General features: G+C 37.4%; 1 protein-coding gene across 1 annotated transcript in view; it reads right to left on the bottom strand.

The window, feature by feature from the left end:
* The window catches only part of TTC8 (tetratricopeptide repeat domain 8), a 47,225-nt gene that overhangs the window by 5,765 nt on the left and 17,552 nt on the right, over positions 1-23,908 (bottom strand). The window contains exons 2-12 of the mRNA XM_049898924.1: positions 23,441-23,561; positions 22,307-22,370; positions 22,043-22,202; positions 21,730-21,819; positions 20,755-20,799; positions 17,741-17,826; positions 15,185-15,272; positions 12,249-12,359; positions 2,916-3,055; positions 1,212-1,386; positions 388-510 (exon numbers count right to left, since the gene is read on the bottom strand). Coding sequence (XP_049754881.1) covers positions 388-510; positions 1,212-1,386; positions 2,916-3,055; positions 12,249-12,359; positions 15,185-15,272; positions 17,741-17,826; positions 20,755-20,799; positions 21,730-21,819; positions 22,043-22,202; positions 22,307-22,370; positions 23,441-23,561 — 1,203 coding nt within the window. The remainder of the gene's footprint in view (positions 1-387; positions 511-1,211; positions 1,387-2,915; positions 3,056-12,248; positions 12,360-15,184; positions 15,273-17,740; positions 17,827-20,754; positions 20,800-21,729; positions 21,820-22,042; positions 22,203-22,306; positions 22,371-23,440; positions 23,562-23,908) is intronic.

Raw genomic sequence — 23,908 nt, 5'->3', positions numbered from 1 at the left:
AATTTAATGGGTGGATGATGAAGGAGGAGGGGAGAGGGGGGAAAGGCAGTAGAAAGAGAAAGGCTTCAAGAGTGGCTCCTACGCCTTTGGCTTGAGCAACCAGATGGTGGATGGAAGGCAGTGAGTGATAGGACAGTTTAATAAGATAGGGAAGACTGGGGAAGAGCAGATTTGTCGTAACAAAATCAAGTATTCTATTTTGGACTCAGAAAAGTTAAGTAACTTGTCCAAGGTCACATAGCTAGGAAGTGACTGGGCTGAGATTCAAACGCAGGCCTGTCAGACTCTGGAGTTTATTTTCAAATTATAGCATATAATGACAGTCACACATGATAGCTTTTCTCTGAAGAAAGCAAACAGTCCTCTGTCTTTCAGCAGCTCACTGACCTGTTCCACATGGCCCTTCCGCATTTCCAGCACGGCCAGGTTGTTGTAGGCCTCGGCGTGGTTGTTGTTGTTGACCAGAGCCAGCCTGAAGCACTGATGGGCCAAATTCATATCTCCTATTCCCTACAAAAGACAAGCACGTATTCACACACATGAATCATACTCTTCCTCCTGCCATCTCCTCCCATCTTTCTTCAGAGAGTTGTCCCTCGGTATGTGCGGGAGATTGGTTCCAGGACCCCCACCCCCGTAGATACCAAAATTCAAGGATGCTCAAGTTACCTTATATAAAATGGCAAAGTATTTGCATATAATCTACATACATCATCCCATATACTTCAAATAATCTCTAGATTACTTATAATACCTGGTACAATGTAAATGCTAAGTAAATAGTTGTTATTCCATATTATTTAGGGACTAACGACAAGATGCAAGGTGAACAAGGCTCAAACAATGAGTAATGGAGAGAGTGAGGAACTGTGAAATGGCAGAAGGCTACAGCCAGGTATGTCTGCACATCACTTCATTTGCACGGATTCAGCATAGTGCTCGGCAAATTCAAATCTGGCTTTTTGGGTCGACTATACACACCTTTTACTCTACCAAAGGGAAAGCAAGAAGTACTGACTCATAGGAGTCAGGTGTGAATTCTAAGAAGATTTAACTTGGGAATATAAAATGAATTATGATGACTGCCAGAAACCTCTAAATTGCTACATGTGACTGTAATCAAACCTGAATTTACAACACTTGAAAATCTCTTCAAACTAACTTACGGCTACCTGTTCCATAAAAGAAATTACATTAGAGAAACAACATACCACAGCTACGTGTCCCAAATTGTACCAGACATCAGCTGTCTCTTCTTCATTTTCGGCCAGAGAAAGGGCACGTTCAAATGAGGTCAGAGTCATATCATACTGCTGGGCATAGAAGCAGCAGAGCCCCAGATTGTTAAAAAGCTGGCAGTTATAAACACCCATCTGCAGGAGCCGTCTTTGTGAAAAAGCGTACACAAATTTTGGTGTCAGAAAGTCTTCAAATTTTAAGACATATATATATATTTCTTTTACAAAGTTAGAAATGAATTCATTTTATAATTTTTAACACTTCCATAAAATATAAACAGAAAATGTTATACAGTAAATAGTAAAAAAAAAATTTTTAAGGGACTACAAAAGTATGCCTTTTGCAATGGCACTAGTCGCGGGAAATATGTCCAGCGGTAAGGTCAGAAAAAAACTTACGGCAAGTTTTTTTTCTCCAAAAGCTTTGTTAGAGAACCAAATTAAGAAATAGTCTCATAAAGTAAAATCCACACATTTTAGCTTTATACAACTCTGGTGCGCATAGGAAAATTCCTAACACCTTCCATTCTAATTTTGTTGTTAAGTGCCATTGAATCAGTTACGACTCATAATGACCCCACGTTATCACAGAGCAAAACACCACCCAGTCCTGTGCCACGCTCACACCCCTTGTTATGCTTGAGCCACTGTGTCAATCCATCTCTATTCTAATTTTAGGACTGTATTTAGCATTTTTACCTCTAAGTTTTCATCTGAATTGGATCATGTTTTTGTTTATCTGTATGTTGTGGTTTAGCTATGTCTAGGGTTTTTTACTGACATCTAAGGAGCTTCCATCAAGGAAGGTAAGACCATCAGTTGGATCCTTATGTTATCCACTTAGCTTTCACACTGTAGCTCAATAACCCTATTTTGCATCTATGCACCATTAAGCCCAAAAGGCAAAGCATGAGGGAGCTCAAATAAGCAAATGAAAATCCACCCCAGCTGCCCTGAGAAACTCATTACCCCCTGTGGGGGCAGGAGGGTAGAGTCAAGCTACATGTACAAAGGATAGCATTCATATTACTATATTTTACGTTTCCAACATATATTTGGAAAGAACTCTTGTCAGCTGCCAGTTGTCTTCTTGTATGTTACCCAAGGGCTGGAGAGAGAATCATAATTTAAAAATTAATTAGAAACCGTATGCAGGATTAAGAAAAAAAAATGTGCTCAAGGGGCAACCAGTGATCATAATTTACTTAGACTTTGAAAAAATATTTGGACAACAGTTGACAATGCTTCCTAAAACAGGTCATCCTGTTTCAAGTCTTCATCAAGGCTCTGAACACAGGCCAACTGTTTTTTGCAAATCTCTTCATTCTTCCAGCTCTGTGGCCTTATGTTTAGTGGTATTAACGGAGTCGGTAATGATGAGAAGTGTTTCAAGTAACTATTAAGCTGTTACTGGTTGATGACAAAATGGCTATTTCATACAATATGTTGTTAAGAAGTCAGTTCATTATCCAGGTGTGTTTCTGCTGGATGCTAAACATCTGTGTGCTTCCAAATTATTGGCTGTTACTTTAATGCTCATATGACGTCTGGTGTTTGAATTTTTTATTTCATATAGACATGGCCTATACATTGTTACTCTACTGTTTCATTCATCTTATTATTGTTACTCCAATATTTCACAGAAGAGCAGTTCTACAAATTACATTTAAAGCACACCTGTAAAACCGGAGAGCTACTTCTGGTTGATCAGAATAAAAGTGGTTGCTTCCAACACATGCAATGGCTTCCACGTGAGTATTGTCTTGTTTCAAAACTTCTTTGTAGTATTCAGCTGCTGATGACATATTGTTCATTTCCTGTTCTCCAAAAAGACAGAAGAGTAATACTTTATTACTCAGATTGGCCAAGAAATTATTTTTTTCTGACTGATATAAGTTCACTCATTCAGCAAATATTTGTTGAGAGCCTACCATGCGTCAGGCTCTGTTCTAGGCCTTGGGGACACAAGATGAACAATAAGATAAAGTCACTGTCCTCATGAGGTGACATCTGGTAGGGGAGCCAAAGAGGTGAACAAATATGTAACATAATGTCAGCAAGAATATGTGCTGTGAAGAGAAACAGAGCAGGATAAGAAGACAGAAAGAGAGGGAGGTGCTGCTTTAGATGGGGTCATCGAAGGAATCACTTCGGAGGAGGTACCATTTGAACAGAGACCTGAATGAAGTAAGGCATCAAGACCTGAGAAAATCTGGGGGGAGAGAATTCATTTATTGCATGTATCGTGATAGGCAAAGGGGAAAGCAAATGTACAAGGCTGAGATGGGAAGATGCTCAACATGTATCAAGAACCACACAGGTGAGTGAGGCTGGGAAGAGGGAGAGTGGTCTGAAAGGAAACCAGAGAGGCAGCCAGGGGCTTTGTCGGCCATGGTAAAGAATTCAAACTTTTTTCTAAATTGAAGGAAAGTCATCATAGGAGTAAGAGCAGGGATTAACATAGTCACGTTTACATTTCTGAAGTGCTATCTGCAGGATTTCCCAAAGTGGGGGGGAAGGGTAGCAGGGAGACTAGGAGTCTGGGAAAAAGATGCCGGCAACCCAGACTAAGTTCAGAAATACATGCAAAATTAAAGACTAAAGAAATCTTCCACAGTTATTAAAATACTCCTTCCAAAATACTGATAATCATAAACAAATGTGTTTATCATTATTAACGACTGTTCTATCTCTCAAACCCATCTTCAAGGCCTACTTCAAACTCCATACCCTTCATGAAGATTCCCCTAGCACTCTCACTTCACACAGTTCTCTCTGCCTCTCAAGTAAATATTTATTGTGTGAAGGACTCATTTGTTTTCCTGAGGACCCATTTTTTTAAAAGATTTTAATCACAAAATATTTTATCGTATCTAAGAGATTCCATCGATTATAAGAAGCGTCACATAGTACTTTCTTACAATGTACAATTTCTACTTTACACTTACCAACAGACTTATTGGAAACCCTGGTGGCGTAGCGGTTAAGAGGTACAGCTGCTAACCAAAAGGTTGGCAGTTCAAATCCACCAGGCGTTCTCTGGAAACCATATGGGACAGTTCTACTCTGTCCTATAAAGTCGCTATGAGTGGGAATCGACTTAATGGCAATGGGTTTGGTTTGGTTTTTTTAACAGACTTATTTAGACTTACTCTGACATAGATTTTATCAAAGATCACCCTTTTGCATACTTTTTTATAAAGTAAAATACAAGCAAGGCAAATTGGATATAGTATTCCTAAAACTTCCTCACATGCAGAGTCCAGTACTTCTCAATCACTCTCTGACTCAGTCATCGACATCCAAGTTTTTCCACACAGTATCATTATATGCATTGGTGATGCGGTGTGTTTCTTACGTGCATACGCCACTATTCTCTTCAGAATTTTCTCCAGAGCCACTGACAGTCATCATGCAGTGTCGACACCTGTGCTTTTTTTTTGATCTTACTAACCAAAAACCAAACTTATTGCCACTGAGTCAATTCCAATTTATAGCGACCCTTATAGGACAGAGCAGAACTGCCCCATAGGGTTTCCAAGAAGCAGACGGTGGATTCAAACTGCCAGTTTTTTGGTTAGCAGCCTGAGCTCTTAACCTGTGCGCCACCAGGACTCCTTGATGTTACTAGCAGTTGTCAAAGAAAGCTTTCAGACACAACCAGGGCTCAGGCAGTCTTCCTCCTTCAAGTGGTCCTTAAGTGGTTAGTTGACTGAAACATTTAAACACTGCAGTTTGTCCAGCCATGCCACCAGGAGCAGATGGTGACAACTACCTGACAACTGCTACCTGGCCACAGTGATCAGAAGATGCCATCTATTGCAAGATGTGCCCCAATTTCAGAGATATTAAAATGCAAAAAAAAAAAAAAAATGTTTTCAGAATCCACGAAACATTGTTAATTTCCTTGGGATCAAGACATACCTTTTCTTAACACAAAATCTAGTGATTTTGGATATTAAAAAAGTAATAAGCAAGAATTAAATTGACTCGTAAACATTTTCTTTAACGTCCTGTTTCCTTGTGGGGGAGTCTTCCACTACAATAGTGGTTCTCAAACTTTTTGGTCTCAGGAACCCTTTAAAACTCTTAAAAACTGCTGGGGACTCCCAGGAAGTTTTGTTTCTATAGGATGTATCTATTGGTATTTACCATGTTAGAAAACAAAACTTTTTAATTTTTATTTAATATTTGAAACATTAATTAATTCTAAAAAACATGTAACAAATAACATGCAATAAACCTATTACAGGTTAACAGAAATAACATTCTTATTAAAAAAATAACTATACTTGAAAAATAATAGTGGGAAAAGTGGCTTGCATTACATTTTTGTGAAACTCTTTTAATGTCTGGTTTCACAGAAGACAAACGAAGTCTCATGTTTGCTTCTGTATTCAATTGTAAGATTTTGTATCATACAGACAATATAGTATCTCTGTCTCACAGATATGCAGCTGGAAAAGGGAGGAGCATTTTAACAGCCTTTTCAGGTAACTGTCACTACTGTTCTTTAGTGCTACCCCAAAATTCAGAAGAGGTAATTTCTTAAAGATTAGTTGCTACATGAATCTGAAATATCACTGAGTTTTTCATACATTAAATCCAATCGTCTATCTTGTTGTTGTTGTTAGGTGGCATCGAGTCGGTTCCAACTCACAGTGACCCTATGTACAACAGGACGAAAAACTGACCGGTCCTGTGCCATTCTCATAATTGTTGTTATGCTTGAGTCCACTGTGCAGCCACTGTATCAATCTATCTCATTCAGGGTCTTTCTCTTTTTCGCTGACCCTCTACTTTACCAAGCGTGATGTCCTTCTCCAGGGACTGGTCCCTCCTGATAACGTATCCAAAGTATGTGAGACTAAAGCTTACCATCCTTGCTTCTAAGGAACATTCTGGTTGTACTTCTTCCAAGACAGTTTTGTTCATTCTTCTTGCAGTCCATAGTATATTCAAAATTTTTTCCAATACCACAATTCAAAGGCATCAATTTTTCCTTGATCTTCCTTATTTGCTGTCCAGCTTTCACATGCATATGAGGCGACTGAAAACATCTTAGTCCTTAAAGTGACATCTTCGCTTTCTAACACTTTTTAACGAGGTCTTTTGAAGCAGATTTACCCAGTGCAATGTGTCCTTTGATTTCCTGATTGCTGCTCCCATGGGTGTTGATTGTGGAGCCAAGTAAAATGAAATCCTTTACACTTCAATATTTTCTCCATTTATCATGATGTTGCTTATTTGTCCACTTGTGAGGATTTTTGTTTTCTTCATGTTGAGGTGTAATCCATACTGAAGGCTGTGGTCTTTGATCTTCATCAGTAAGTGCTTCAAGTCCTCTTCACTTTCAGCAAGCAAGGTTGTGTCATCTGCATACTGCAGGTTGTTAATGAGTCTTCCTCCAGTCCTGATGCCCCATTCTTCACATAGTCCAGCTTCTTGGATTATTTGCTCAGCATAAAGATTGAATAAGTATGGTGAAAGGACTGAACCCTAAAGCACACCTTTCTTAACTTTAAACCACACAGTATCCCCTTGTTCTGTTCGAATGACTGCTTCTTGGTCTAAGTACAGGTTCCTCATGAACACAATTAAGTGTTCTGGAATTTCTATTCTTCACAATGTTATCCATAATTTGTTATGATCCACACAGTCAAAGGCCTTGGCATAGTCAATAAAACACAGGTAAACAACATTCTGGTATTCTCTACTTTCAGGCAGGATCCATCTGACATCAGCAATGATATATCTTATTCCATGTCCTCTTTTGAATCTGGCTTGAATTTCTGGCATTTCCCTATTGATGTACCACTACCACCACTTTTGAATGATCTTGAGCAAAATTACTTGTGTGTGATATTGTTTGACAATTTCTGCATTTTGTTGGATCACTTTTCTTTGGAATGGGTACAAATATGGATCTCTTCCAGTCGGTTGTCCAGGTAGCTGTCTTCCAAATTTCTCGGCATAGACGAGTGAGCGTTTCCAGTGCTACATTTGTTTGTTGAAACATCTTAATTGGTATTCCATCAATTCCTGGAGCCCTGTTTTGCACCAATGCCTTCAGTGCAGCTTGGATCTCTTCCTTCAGTACCACTGGTTCTTGATCATATGTTACCTACCAAAATGGCTGAATGTCGACCAGTTCTTTCTGGTACAGTGATTCTGCGTATTCTTTCCATCTTCTTTTGATGCTTCCTGCATTGTTCAATATTTTGCCCACAGAACCCTTCAATATTGTAACTCATGGCTTGAATTTTTTCTTCCTGTTCTTTCTGCTTGAGAAATGCTGATCGTGTTCTTCCCTTTTGGTTTTCTAACTCCAAGTCTTTGCACATTTCATTGTAATATTTTGTCTTCTCGAGCTGCCCATTGAAATCTTTCGTTAGCTCTTTTACTTCATCATTTCTTCCATTTGCTTTAGCTTTTCAATGTGCAAGAGCAAGTTTCAAAGTCTCTTCTGACACCCATTTTGGTCTTTTCTTTCTTTCCTATCTTTTTAATGACCTCTTGCTTTCTTTATGTATGATGTCCTTGCATTCATGTATGTTTTGCATACAAAAAACCCAAACCCTTTGCCATTAAGTTGATTCCAACTCACAGTGACCCTGTAGGACAGAGCAGAACTGCCTCATAGGTTTTTCAAGGGGCGGCTGTGGATGCGAACTGCTGACCTTTTGGTTAGCAGCCAAACTCTTAACCACTGCACCAACAGGGCTTCTGTCCTGCATACAACAGTTTAACTTTTACATACTCCAACTTATCAACTTTCTCCATCAGCAATTTCTGACTTTGTGTCATGCTTTGTGTCTAAGTTTATACAGATAATTTGTCTGTGTTTCTTCTGGAACTTTCATGATTTTATTTAAGTCTCTGAGTCATCTGGCAGTAATATATTCTTTTAGTGAAAGAAATCATCCAGCTCTACTTTTTATCCATTTATTAAATAATCTAATATTCCTACTACTCATTACTATCTCCTAATCCCTCATTTCACATTTACAACAATAGTAAAAAATCTACTATCCTGCTGTTTTGTGCATTAGCAACCCCATGGATCCACACACCCTCACTGCACACAGCTCGTCCAGGTTGCACAGAGGGAAGAGTGGCGTACCCAGGATATTTAACCCCAGTCTGGAACCTGGGGTGCCCCACGCTCTGGCTCCACCTGGCTCACGCCTCCCTTCCCTCTTTCTGGCTCCAAAACTTTTGCGGTCCAAACAGCAGTAACTCCCCATCCCTCCCGCCTGTCTGAGGTAATGAAGAAGTTTTAGAAATAAATAGTGGTGACAGTTGTACAACATTGTGAGTGTAATTAATGCCACTGAATTGCAGTCTTAAAAACTGTTAAAACAGCAAAGTTTGTTACATACGCTTTGTTGTTGCTGTCAGGTGCCATTGAGTCTGCTCTGACTCACAGCGACCCTACGTATAACGGAACAAAACATTGCCAGGTCCTGCGTCATCCTCACAATCGTTGCTATGTTTGAGCCCGTTGTTGCAGCCACTGCATCAATTCATCTCATTGAGGGTCTTCCACTTTTTTGCTGACCCTCTATGAAGCATGATGTCCTTCTCCAGGGATTGGTACCTCTTGATAACATGGTCCAAAGTAAGCAAAACAAAGTCTTACCATCCTCACTCTTAAGGAGCTCCACTTCCTCCAAAACAGGTTTGTTCATTCTTCTGGCAGCCCACGGTATATTCAATATTCTTCACCAACACCATAATTCAAATGAGTCAATTTTTTTTTGGTTTTCCTTTTTCATTGTCCACCTTTCGCACATACATTGTGACTGAAAAGACCACAGCTTGTGTAAGGTGTACCCTAGTCGTCAAAGTGACATCTTTGACTTTTAAGATTTTAAAGAGATCTTTTGCGGCAATATAATTTTTTTTTTTTAATCCAATTGGTTTAACAGGTAACCTTAATCACACCCTAAATTTTCATATGTCTGACCATATGTGGATTCTATTTTGGTCCTTTAATCTGTTCCTGCATCAGTATTGTTTAAATTATAATAGCTCTAGTATTATTAATGTAGACTTAAAATAACATTTTCAAGTATATAAATATCATTTCAAGTATATAAATAACCTTAGTATCATTTAAGTTATTTTTACAGTGGTAATTTTTGAACCAATTCACAAAATACTGACTATAATTAAAGTTTTACTTATTAAAAAATAAATTGCAAAATAACTTAAGAAAGTGAATGCTGCAGTGCTTCTCAAATTTTGTTATGCATACGAACCACCTAGAGAGTTTGTTCAAAATACAAATGGCTAAGCTCCACCTTCCAGGACTTGTGGTTCAGCAGGTAGTGTAGGGATTGTACTTCTAACAAACTTCCTGGGCACTGTGCATACACTGTAAAGTTCAAGAACCACTAGAATAATACTTCCTAGGGTAAGGTTTCTAATTTCAACCAGAACAGCTCAGATAAAGATCCATCTTCTACATGGATAAAAGAAAGGCCTCAAGAAAAATAAAAACCACAACCAAAGAAATTTAGCCAGCATAAATTATTTTAAACAAGTTTCTGCACAAAACAAGCAATGAACAATAGGCAGCACAATAACGTTCACTGTAAAACAGGAAACATTTAAAAGATACAATACCAAGATGAAAGCGATAAATAAAGGAAGAGAATGCCTCCAGAGAAAAGCATGATGTAGATAACACAAATCCCTAAAGGCATATGCAGTGTAGGCTGCAAGGCTGAGGAACAAACTTCACTAATTAACTCTAAGTCCATTGCCACTTAAGAAAAAAAAAAAAAGAACACACTAGGAATTTGACTTTGGTAAGGTAAACTTTGGCAAGTGGAGAATTAACTGTAAATCCAAGGGGAAATACCGCATCCAGCTCTTTCAAGTCTGTGCTTTGTCCTTGATCACCTTATTTGGGCCATGACATACTTGACCCTACAACAGGGATGCTTTCTTCTCCACTTCCTTCTTCCGTCAAGGCCACACTCAAATTCTACTTCTCTTACACAGCCTTCCTGTGTACACGTAACAAAAGCGCGTGTTCCTCTACCTCTTGGCTCAACTCAGAGCAGCGATGGCAGGAAGGTAGCTGATAAAAGAATCTGCTCCAGAGCTACTCTCTATCCCATTCATAGCAACAGTGACTATAACAGAGCCTAGCAAGGAGTTCTTTTGACCAGCAACACTTCAAAGATGCAAACAGCTCTCTAGCTCCTTCTGCAGTACTTGCTGACTGAGCAGAGACGAGGCAGGACTGAAAGGTGCAGAGGCACAAGCTGAAGGTCAAAGAACTCCGATGGCATCAAGACGGTCATCACTAGGCATGAATTCCACTGACTTCAAAATTCAATTCTATTTTATTTCCTTTCTAAGCTTCTTGGTCAAAGTTTTGCTCACATTCAATTTAAGATCACAAAAAATAGAAGCTGAGAGAGATACTTCTGTTTATACACTTATCAAGATTATATTTCAAAAGGGGAACTTTTAGACAATTTTCAAGGCAATTTAAAAATAGTATTTATTGTTTTTTTATTTAAAAATACATGTTTATCATAGAAAATACAAAAAGCATAAAGAAGAAAAGAAAAATCAGCTACACACTATCAGCCAGATATAGCAAAAAATTATGCCATTTTTAAGGAATTTAAAACACAACAGAGATGCTTCTGTTCAATATTGTATTGGAAGTCCTAAATAATAAGATACGAAAAACAGTAGGGTAAAATAACTGAAGTGAAGAGAATGAAGTTGTATTTGCAGATGATGGTTATTTACTTAGAAAATTCCAGAGAAGCTACAGTATCAAAGTATCAAAATTTAAAAAGAATATCCAGGTTGCTGGTATAAAATCAACTTTTAAAAACTAGTGCAGAAATAACCAAAAATAATCAACTAGAAAATACAATAGGGGAAAAAAAAAAATTCCATTCATAGTTATACCTAGGAATACATCAGTGCAGAAGAGTTGACATAGCAGGCCTGAAACTGCTGTTCTTAGAAAGGTCTGGTTCCAAGGCTGGCCCTTGGCTGGTGTCTGGGAATTTGGCTGGTTCCCTACATTGATATAAAACTTTCCCCAATGGTAAGAGTGGCTCACTGCACCTAAAGTGTTTGATGTGGTTTAGGCTCAATACAATATCTTTAGGGATACGATTGCAAAGTATTTACTGAAGGACAAAAAAAAAGAAGACTTATGTAAACAGAGTTATATCATGATTAAGAATGGGAAGAAAGGCTGCCCCCTCCCATCATTCATGTATTTAATACACTTCCAATCAGTATGCCCGCAGGTTATTTCTATGGTTCTTGATAGGTCAATCCTAAAGCCAATACGGCAGAGCAAAGGGCCAGGATAACCAGCTTTGAAAAAGAAGAACAAGGTAGTAGGATTTGCCCAACCTGATATTAGGAATTATTGTAAAGTTACAGTAATTACACAGCTGGGATGGTATCTCAATGGAGTTTTAAATGGAATTTGACATCACTCCAGAATTTATAAGAACAAGCAAAAGATCAAAAATATTCACAACTTTCCTGAGGAAAACGGACAAGGTAGCCTATCAGATTTTAAGTATTATAAAGCTATAGTAATTAAGATGGTATATATTGATATGAGGAGAGAAAAACAGACCCACAGAACAGAATAGAGAGCCCCAAAACATACCCACCACATATGGAAAACTGATATCTGACATGACAGACCATGAGACAAGGAACAACAAATGTGCTGAAACAACTGGTTCTCCATACGGGGAGGAGGGGGAGCATTTAAATCCCTATCTCATACCATTCTCTGTACCCTTCCGTAGAGTTGAAATATTTTATAATAAAAACTTAATTTTATAAAATACATACATTAAAATCTCTTCTCAAATGGTAATTAACAAGCCAACAATCACAATTTCATAAATTATCCGCCTCCTTGCTAGGACCCACGGGATTATGAGCTTTCTGAAGCAGCACATGGCCTCAATTTTACATCAGCTTTTTGAATAAAGTGTATTTTACCTCATAGATCCTGGCAATTCCACAAAGTAGGGTTACTTCTCCTGGAAACTTATCTAAACCTTGTTTGAAAAGATTCAAAGCAGTCACAGGCTGATCCAATGAGATATAAACCTAAAACCAACATTCATTTAATAAAAATTATTAGTTCTTAAAATAACAGTATTTGTTATAACAAGTTTATAATGACAGTTGTAACAAATTATCTCCTAGATAATTATACTACAAAATTTTCAGAAATGTACAAGAGTAAATTTCCAAGAGTGAGCTTATAGTTTTGTGTCCACATGTTGAATATGGAACATCATTCATTTATTACTTCAACAAATGCTTACTGTGGGCTTACTAGGCAACATGTATACTACAAGGCTCTGGAAACACAGAAGTGAGCGAGACAAGGTTCTTTCTCCTTCAGCTGACCCAGTAGAATAGTGAGTCTTACAAACACATGATTCCAGTACAGGGTGATGAACGCTCTGAAAGAAGTTAGAGAGTCCACAGCTCTACCTGTTGGGCTAGACAGTGGTCAGAGAAGAGCATTTTCAAGGTGCAGAAAAACATCTACAACAGACTGCCTGAGTTGGAATCCCAGCTCCAACGTTAACCAGCTGAACGAGGTTGAGTAAGTTACTCTTCTTCTCTGTGTCTCATTTTCTTCATCTAGGAAATGGAAAAGAGCCTCACAACCACCACTTGAAGATTCAATGACACAAACATCAGCTACTGTTAGTACCATCATGTGGGGTTTGTCTCCGAGTTTCATGCCAGGAGAGGACAGAAAGACAGGCTTGGGCTAGTGGAAGCTCAAGTGTTCAAACAGTAGGGAAGGTTCAGTGCTGTATTGAAAATGGAACCTGTGTCGATAGCTGCACAACTCTGTGAATATACTAAAAACCACTGAATTGTGTGCTTTATAAGGGTGAATTTTATGGTGAGTTATATCTTGACAAAGTTACTATTTAAACCGTTGAAACACTGATTGTTTAATTTGTGTTCAATTTGCATTTTAAAAAGAAAATTCTATGTATGTATAGAAGAGAGTAGAGAGAAAAAGGCAATAAAAAGAAATCAATGGAAGGCTGCTGTGGTTGAAAAGATGAAAATGGCTCAAAATAAGGCAATAATGGGACAAATGATTTTCCGAGAGATGTGAGAGGTAACTTCAATAGGACTTCACGTCAGATTAGATGTGGCTGAGATTTCCGGCTTTGATGGGTGGATATATGGTGATGCTGTTCTCTGAGATGAAGAATCTTCAGCAAAATTTTACTTGCACGTGATATTAATGACATCGTTCGATAATTTCTGCATTCAGTTGGATCACCTTTTTGGCAACAGGCATAAATATGAATCTCTTCTAGCCAGTTAGCCAGATGGCTATCTTCCAAATTTTTTGGCATAGACGAGTGAGCACTTCCAGTGCTGCATCCATTTACTGAAACATCTCTATTGGTATTCCATCAGTTCTTAGAGCCTTGTTTTTTGCTAATGCCTTCAATGCAGCTTGGACCTCTTTTTTCAGTACCATGGGTTCCTGATCATATGCTACCTCCTGAAATGGCTGAATGTTGACGAATTCTTTTTGGTACAGTAACTGTATATTACTTCCATCTTCTTTTGATGCTTCCTGTGTCATTTAGTATTTTCCCCTATAGAATTCTTCAATATTGCAACTCAAAGCTTGAATTTTTTATTCAGTTCTTTCAGCCTGAGAAATGCTGAGCATGTTCTTCCCTTTTGGTTTTCTATCTTCAGGTCTTTGCACATATCATTATAATACTTTACTTTGTCAGAGTAGAACTGTGCTCTATAGGGTTTTCAGTGGCTGGTTTTTCAGAAGCAGATTGCCAGCCCTTTCTTCTGAGGTCACCATGGTCAGAATTGACTCAATGACAACTGTTTTTTTTTTTTTTTGAGTTTAATATATAATGCGTGGAATATAAATTTAAATACCATATAGTTTTCGACAGTTCTGAAAATCACTGTAAACATACTAAGACTCTAATAGTGAATTTAGAGTATAAATTTCATTTTGTTTCTTTTCCGTATACTAATTTTTATTACCATTTTTAGGAACCAGTGGTGCTTCTTTTCATACCTCACTGTCTTTTGAACCTCTTTTGCCACACGTTTTGAATTTAAAAGTCTCTTAAAGATACAGCCACATGATGTCATAACCACTACTTTGACAAATTGTTTTCTTTAAAAGTAGCCTTGGTGAGGGTCAAGAAGTAACTTGATCCCAGCAGTGAAAATTCTAGGCAGCTCCTTCATTTCTGGTGTGGCAGTGGGGGGCACTATGGGACAGTGGACAGGCTCCAGGGTCAAAAGACCTGAGTTTGAATGCTGACTCTTAGCAGCCAGATGACCTTGAAAAACTTACTTAAGCTCTCTAAGCCTCATTTTCCTTCCATGTACAAAGAAAATGAGAAAACCTACTGTACAGGGTTGGTGTGAGGGTTAAATAAACTACATACAGAATGGGCCTGATACAAAGCCTCACGCCGAGCAGGTGCTCCACAGAGGGGAAATATTGTTTTCATTATGATGGCAGACTGGAGAAATTAAGGACTTATACAAAAACTGTCCCTATTCTTGACAGCCAACTCAGGTAGGAGAGAGTCTGCGGTAGAAAAGAGGGCCTCCCTGGGGCCTGCTACCTACGGGGGTGATGAGTCTGTGGCGTTTCCTTCTGTCCTAACAGGCAATCTTGCAAAGAAGTCTTCTCCTTTTTCATGACAATCCATTTCTCCTGAGGTAATTGCCCTCCATGTTCTCACTTTTCCCCTTGCTATAAAAGAAGTAAGTCAAATCTGAACATACTAACTTTCCAAATATTATGAAGAAACGGGCAACTCTCCCCCAGCATTGGCCAGAATTTAGACTTTTAATTTATTCTGAAAAGACAAATGTCACTCAGATTAAGACTACTTACTTACTTTTGCCAAGTAGAGAAATGTATCCACCATTTCCTGCTGCTTCAGGGCTGATTTAAACTGTTTTTCTGCTTCACGATACATTCCCAACCTAAGAATAGTCATAAAAAAAAAAAATTAGACTTTTGACTTAAAAATAAATACTACAACATTTATTCATAGCCTGAATAAATTCACAACCCTGAGGATATGAATAGAGACAAACTACACCTATAAGAGCACGCATATATCAAAGAAGGTAGGGTCGTACATATACATATTAACAGTAATATATATGTTCATCTAGTTTAGGAAAAAGACGCCCATCTCCCATACCCACTGTCTACCCAGCCTCTAAATGGCATGTAAACAGTCTATCTGAAGCCTAGTCACAGCAGGACTAATAACTGCCAGTAAGCCAGGTCACATCAGTTCACCATCTAATGAGCTTACGATCAGCTGGACATAAAGCACATGACCTGAATAAATGCTTAAAGAGTCTCCCTTTTCCTGGGAGAACAGAAGGATGACACTTCCTTGATAACATCCTCTACTCTGAGACAAAGCCCATTTTTTAAAGCTATCCTTAAACTATTCTAAGTAAAGTTGCCATTTGAAGTAATGTAGCTACATCATCTCATTATTCCAGAAATCTTTTTTTCTGTTCCTGTTTTGGTGGCTGATACCAATTGTCCTAACCTACGAATCTGAGATTTGCTCCTTGTCTAAAGATGATTGTCCTGATGTCAGCAGCCATCTCTTCTGCTCAGGGGACATTCTGTTACTGCTAAATCAATCACTAGAGCACACACAGCTTCCATTCAGCCTGTCCTTAACAGACCGGGTGGTCTTCCTCCTAGCTGCTCATTCCTAGCCATCTAAGAGCTACTTAGGTGCTTTGTGATAAGGCTTTTATTCTGTAAAATCATATCCCCAATCACATCAGAACAATATAAATACGTTCCATTGTGCTACTTTCCTTTAAAGCCTTAAAAGAATAGTTTTGATCTTTTTTCATAACCTAAGCCTCAAGCATTCTTCGTGTGGCTGATACCCAAATGGCTATTAGAAGACTTGGGGCTAAAGGTAACCCCAAAAAACTTGCCTAAAGTTAGAAGATGCATGATGTGGGAGAAGGCCCTGACTCTTCAAAGATCCCACAAATTCACAGGGTATTTATAAAATGTTAGGAAAGAACTCTAAAATTCTGAAAACAGCACATTTAGATACATAACTTTAACTAAGCATGCAACTCACAAGTACTTGGCTAACGTCTGGTCACTGAATTCCGTGAAGGCTAATTTGACAGGAGAGTCTGTCTGTGTATTTTTATCTAACAGCTTACCTCTTTCCAAAAGTGATTTAAAAGGGATTAAAATTTAAAAATACATAGAACACAAGAATATGAAAACAGAAGTCAATTTCTTTTAAACAATGGAGATTGAAAAATAAAATTTTAAAAACAAACAAAATAGCAACCAGAGTTACTGAGATACCTGGAAGACAAAGTAAAGGAAGGAAGGAAGGAAGGATGGGTCATATGTTTTTTCATTACTGCATCCTCAAGATATTACTTCTTCTAGTACTATCAAGGAAACCCTGGTGGCGCAGTGGTTAAGAGCTATAGCTGCTAACCAAAAAGGTCGGCAGTTTGAATCTACCAGGTACTCCCTGGAAACTGTATGGGGCAGTTCTACTCTGTCCTATAGGGTCGCTATGGGTAGGAATCAACTCAATGACAAGTTTTAGTACTATCAAAAATGTTTAAACATTAAGTGAATTAATGTAAGAATATTCAAGTCCTAGACAAATAAGATGAAACTGCAGAAATAACAAGCGAATTGGAATCAGGATGCTGAGCTCAAAGGCTTCCTCTGCCACTATTATGAAAAACCAAACCAAACCTGTTGCCGTCGAGTCGATTTCGACTCATAGCGACCCTATAGGACAGAGTAGAACTGCCCCATAGAGTTTCCAAGGAGCACCTGGTAGATTCAAACTGCCGACCTTTTGGTTAGCAGCCACAGCACTTAAGCACTACTAAGTATACCAATCTGGAAGGTCACTTTATCTTTCTGAGGTTTGATTTTTTTCATCCTTAAGAAGGGCTAATGATAGTAACTACCTCAGAGAGCTGTGAGATTTAAGCGATAATGTAACGCCAAGACAAGCCATCTCTTAATTCTAAAGCACTTTACAAATGGGCAGCATCAGTGTGAATACAAGATTTGAGGGCTGAGAGGACTGGACTGGGAATCCGCAGCCCTGGTTCTAGTCCCAGGTCCGTTACTAACACTTAATGCAAATCATAGCCTCTCTGGCCTCAGCTTCCTCAACCAAAAAGGCCTGTTTGATCTGATGGTCTCCACATTTCCTCCTCCCAGCTCTAAAAAGTTACCAACCAAAAAAGTAGCAGTTCTTAATGCAACCATGTGATTGTTAGGTAAATCCTTATACAAATTAGCCAAACATACAATCTTCATTTCTTCATGAGGAAATCTATTAAAAGAGAGAGATTGGAGACTCTCAAATATGTTGCCACTTTTAAGCCCTCTAAAAATAATCAGAATTTTCTTTTACCTGTAGTAACATTTTCCAATCTGTACTTTCCACCACCAGTCCTTGTACTGAGAGTGCTCTGTGGAAAGGGCCGCCAAATCCAAGGCCTTTGGAAAGAATTCATTTTAGATTAGAATTTTCTTTTCTAACTAGAAACAATAAATAATAAAATAAAACATATAATTAGCATCAAACAAAACATGCATTATACATCAGACAGAAACTCCAAATGCTCACGTTTCCAGATGGCCCCACCAATTTTCCCTAAATAATCAGTTCCAGACCAGAGGGCTGATAGCAGATGAGGTACCAACATTGATCAAAGAGAAACAGATGCAAAAAATATGTGAATAAGAACTTATTAGACAAGGCATAAAATTGATACTTTAAAGTCCATGATTTTTTTTACCCTCCTCCACCATTTATTTACTGTCTAATGATTCAAAATGCCTCCAAACTCAGAGGTAGTCAAGTGTTTGGTGTGTTGGTCAGGCCAATTGCAGGCCCCACATTAAAGACGAATGTAGTAAAATACAGAAAGATCAAGTGAACAAATAAAAAAAAAGTTTCAAAAATGGGGTCACAAAGAAGAGTGAAAGTAGTTGGGGTGACTGAGTAACTACCATCATCAACACTCTACATTCCATTACTCTCACACTGCCTTCTGCAGTAATTCTCAGGGTCAGACTTTCCTCTGCTTCAGACTGAAAAAGATCTTAACTGCTTTCCTAATTTTCATCTGTTTATCTCATTTCTCTAGTATCTTCTAGTTTATTCCTTGCAGTGTTTATTCAAGGAGTCCCTGGGTGGCACAAGTGGTGCTCGACCACTAGCAGAAAGGCTAGTGGGCCAAACCCACACAGAGGCACCTAGGAAGACAGGCCTGGCAATCTGCTTCCAAAAGATCACAGCCTGGTTGCACAACTTGGAGAATATAATCGATGTCACTGAATCGTACACGAAGAAATTATTAAGCTGGTGTATGTTTTGGTATGTGTAATTTCAACAACAATAAAAAAAAAGAAAACCCTATGGAGCTTTTTTTTTTTTTATGGAGCAGTTCTACTCTGCACACATAGGGTTGCCACGACTTGGAATTGACTTGAAGACAACTAACAACAACAGTGTTTATTCAAGATCAGACAAGAGATGACTCTAATTGGAATTAGAATTTTATACAGAAGAAACAGAAACTGTTTTTACAAAGAAGAAAGCAAATCAATTTTTACACAATTTGAAGCTCACAGAAATTAGAAGCTCATCTAAAGATTTGGTGGATAAAGGCTTGGGTTATTAGTTAAAAGAGGTTTCAGGTATTTTAATAATATTATTCTTTCTCTCCAAGTTGGAAAAATACCTACTTTTTTAGCCACTGTTAATATAATTATGATATCCAACAACTCAGTTAAAGTTACTCTTAGATTTTCAGTTCTATTATCTCAAAATGCATCAATATTATTCTCTACTTCTTCATATTAACTCTTTTCTGAAATGAATGCCAGAAGAGTTCCTTCGATCTCTTACTGCAAAATTAATTACTTTTCCTTGTGTTCCTCATCTTCTTTTGCTCCAGGGGAGACCTCTAAATATGCAAGCTTTTTATAAAGGAATGGTTTTACCATGCTGAGAAAAATCAGCCTCTATATACTTGAAAGCTATGAAAATTCAAAACACTACTTTCATATGCTTATTTTTCCCCCAGGCAGAAGTAAAAATGAAAGCAAAAAAGGAAGTAAAAAGTATAACTTCAATTAGCATGATCTTTGGAAAATATTAGGAAATACATTTTCCATCAACTCAATTCAGGAGTACCTGGTAAATATCTGAACATATTAATTTTAAGTTACTCTTTATAAAGCCCTTTTCAGCAAATATATTTTATTCACGTTCATGTTTTATATAAACAGACCTTCTATTGTTCAGAAAAAGGTGTAATTATATATATATATATACATATATATATATATTTTTTTTACATATTCTAACTTCCCAAGGTTAAACGTAATGCTCATTACAGGCTGATGATAATTGCTTTCAGAGAAGGTCCTGAAAAAGTCATACGTTTGTATTCAACCAATTAAGGAAATTTATATGAATTGTAGACAAAGAAGAAAAGTAAAAATTACATTTTAATGATCATTCTTCATATAAAAACTGAGGTTAAACTGAAGACTAGTAAAAACATTTGTGACGATTTCAAATGGACACTAAGCTCCCTGAGGACTCACAACCCTTCTTATACGTTGCTCACTATTCAGAGGCTCTATATATGAATCTCTAATATTTTTCCTTTGTGAAAGCTTCACGAATCCAACAAATCTGTGAAATATTCCACTGTTTACTAGTCTAATTTTTTTTAATTCTTCCCTTATCAAATGTCTAAAAGAAAGCCCTTAAACAAATCTTCTCAAGAGTGTTGTTTCATGAAGTATAAATATCTATTTCAAAAAGAGTAAAAAATTGTGCCCAACGTTGCTTGTTTCTAGCATATTAAGTCTTTTACTGTTCCCTCCCAACAATGAAAATATAAAATTTATAAATGCAGATTATTATTGTGGAAGCTGAGTGATGAGTAATATGGGCCCATTATAACTATTGTCTCCACTTTTAAAAGTTTGACATTTTCCATCATAAAATGTTAAGGGTGGGGGAGGTGCTACAAGAAGCCAGAAATACATGTATTCGTAAACTTGTAATACACTATATAAACTAAAGAAAAAAGTGGATCAACAATGCTAACCGTTAGCATAAAAAACAAATTCCAACACAAAGATGCTATGCCATATTCTCAATTATCTATAGCTTGCCATTTAATGGAGATCCATATACTCTATGGACCATGCACAGTTCTTATCATTTCAATGTTTATACTAACTTTCCCACTGAAATTGACAGTGGATTTGGAAGTATTAGTAATTCTTCAATCTTTAACAGTTCCATCTGTTTACAAGGTGAGAAATAAAATACTTTAGAATCTAAACATCCAAGTCAAAAAAAATTACAATAAAAGAAAATAGTATGAATTCAAAACTTACAGTCTTAACATCATTTTCATGATGAAAGATATACTCAAACAAAGCCTATGAAGGGGAAAAAGAAAGCCAAAAATACATTAGATTTTATTTTAACAATAGCACTCTATTGCTACATCAAAACTCAAAGGCTATTTTGAGCTGGATTGAACCAAAATAACAGAATACTCTAAAGTGCCTGGTATTTATAAGTAACAGGTCTAGCCACGATTTGTTACAATCATCCATTTAAAAATACAGTTACTGAGGGCTGAGTCCTGTTTTTAACAGGATACAAACTGGAAAGCTCAAAAACTTGAACAATATTTTCACACTACACTTGCTGTTTTATTTGAAACTAACATGTAAAAAGTTGATTTTTCTTTCTTAAAGACTAACTTCAGGATTGTCATGATCAAAACAGGTTCAGCCAACTTTTTATACCCTCTTTTTTTTTTGGTCTACATATCACTGGTGCAGTGGTTAAGAGTTCATTTAATCTTTGAGTAGTCAGAATTACTAATGTTTTTGGCTTGCCACTGTCTGGCATGAGTAATCCCTACTGAGATGCCTAGTTAATTAACTAATTAGTAGTACACATTTTTTTTTTTAATCTTCCTTTGACAGTCCTAAAGGTCTACAAGGATAGACAATTATTCTTCTGAGGACAGTCCAAGCTGAAACACACACACACACAGATAATCTCCTAAGAGTTTCATTCCAGGTAGATAATTATACATACCTGCTTTCTTTGTTATAAATTAGTGTTCTTTATCAGGGGAAAAAGAATTTCCTATAATAATGGTATATATTTTTTATTTCTGGTTGACTTTTCTTAACTCAAGACTAATGGAAATTTTACGTATTAGCGTAGTTAAACATTTCCATTTCAATGAAGACATGGTCTTTCCTTCACAAATTTTTATACATTTCCTACAATGCTATTATCAGCATAATTCTCACATTACTTCATAACTTAAAACCAATTTAAGTACCTACCTTTGCTAATTTAGGTTTCTGGGCGTATTTTGTTAAATTCAGTCTAGATAAATTTATAAAAGGTCCATCAGGATTTGTAAGCATGGAAGCCTAAGTGGAAAAAGGAAAAAATAGAACGTGAAATTTAAAACTTTCTCTTGAAAAACACAGACTGAGTTTAATGTGCATAAAAGTTATAAAGACAAAATAAATAAAAAGCATCACTTTCTAAACGTTCCCATAGAATTCTCCACTGTAATAACAGTGAAAAATTGTAACATAATATAAAGTTAATTTGGTAATACAAAGCTATAGCAAAGCAGATAGAACTTACTGTGCCCAGTCTGACAAATCTCCCAGATGAGCTAGTAATAGGACGAGCCGTGTAGGCAGTTCTGGGTGTTCTGATGGCCTGTTCCATAGTGCCTGGCCTTCCACTTTGTGTGCTGGGCCTAAGGAAACCTGTAATTGGTCTTCCAGCTTGTGTGATTGGCCTGTAAAGATTGTCAACTGGTTTAAAACGAAGATCATAAAGGAAAGGTTCTCATATAGTCTGGTCCGTATTTAGGGGCAGAAGATACGAAATAAAAGTATATACCTGACAGCAGGACTAGGCCCTCCTGTCTGATTAGTTCCAGGGAGTTTCAAAGATGTTCCAGGGCCTGTAAGATGAGGTGGCAAACTCAATTTTTGCATTACTTATTGTTTAATCTCTAAAAACTGTCAGCTAATGCAATTATAGAATTGAGCTAGCGAGGTGAAAGGGACACTACTAACAGGAAATATATTTTAAGACAATGTGTTTGAGACTAATATTTATTGAATACCTATCATGTTACTTGGAAACCCTGGTGGAGTCGTGGTTAAGAGCTACGGCTGCTAACCAAAAGGTCAGCAGTTCGAATCTAACAGGCGCTCCTTGGAAACTCTACGGGGCAGTACTACTCTGTCCTACAGGGTTGCTACGAGTCGGAATCAACTCGATGGCAACGGGTTTTGATTTTTATCTTGTTACTTATGCTATAACATTTAATTCTTGCGAGTCTGTAAAGTTGGTAGTATTAACTCATTTTACACAGGCTCTGAGAGTTAAGTACAATGAATCAACCTGTTAGTAGAGCTGGGATTCAGATTCTAGACTAGTGCGCTTCAAAGCTCAAGATGATGGTTCGGGAGCAGGTTAACCAGTAAGCAAGGTACACATGGGCTTACTCGTGTTTACTTACTAATCTAGTGAACACTGTCTCCTCTTTTCACCACATAAAAGACAAGCAGATTCATTTGCTTAACTCTCAGAGCCTGTGTGAAATAAGCAGATGAGATAGAACATATTTTTATAAAATATTTTAAAATGTCCCTGGGTGGTACAAATGGTTAACATGCTCAGCTGCTAACCAAAAGGTTGGGGGTTCAAGTCCACCCAGAGGTTATGTGCCTCAGAAGAAAGGCCTGGTGATCTACTTCCCCAAAATCAGCCAACGAAAACCCCACGGAGCACGGTGCTACTCTGAGTTGGAACTGACTCGACAGCAACTGGAAAATACAGCTTTTATTAGAAAACAGTTATACACCAACCTCAAACCTTAAGTTTAATGATATAATTCGATTGTGGAAAGAAAGCCTAAGGCAGAATAAAGACCATTTACCTGAGGTAATGTTTTGTTTCGTAAATGTACCGTTAAGGTATTCTCCTCCTAATGGCATTTCATTTAACTGAAAAATCAATACTTACGGGGAACCTGAGCAATAGCATTTTCATCCAGCATCATTTCTGCAATTCCTTCCTGATATACATCAATTTCATCTACATAGACCATTTCAGTTAGGGCTCGTGCTTTTAAAATCCAAGCAGCCTGAAAACCAGGGATAAAATAAAACACACATTAAATAGCATTAGCAATACGGCATAGCTGGTAGAAGCCTTGTCATACTTTTCTTATTAAACATGCTTCCCACTTAATGTATTGTGCTTATTTAAAAGGCCATGTCAAGAAACTAATACAAAAAGATTATTATCAATTAAGAAACAATCACCTTATCAATTGCTAGTAAACAACAGTGTGGTAATTATCTGGTAGTCTTCTACTACTCCTTTTTATAAGTAAGAGATTGTTAGGGAAATTTTGCTAGAAATAATCTTTTGCAGACAAATGAAGGAGCTACAACCACAGCGTTCTTTCTGCCTCCCTCCTCCAGGGCC

The sequence above is a fragment of the Elephas maximus genome, chromosome 10 (genome assembly GCF_024166365.1).
Source record: "Elephas maximus indicus isolate mEleMax1 chromosome 10, mEleMax1 primary haplotype, whole genome shotgun sequence".
NCBI lineage: Eukaryota > Metazoa > Chordata > Mammalia > Proboscidea > Elephantidae > Elephas > Elephas maximus.
Note: the sequence above shows the minus strand (reverse complement) of the source record. Positions and strands in the feature narration are given on the sequence as shown.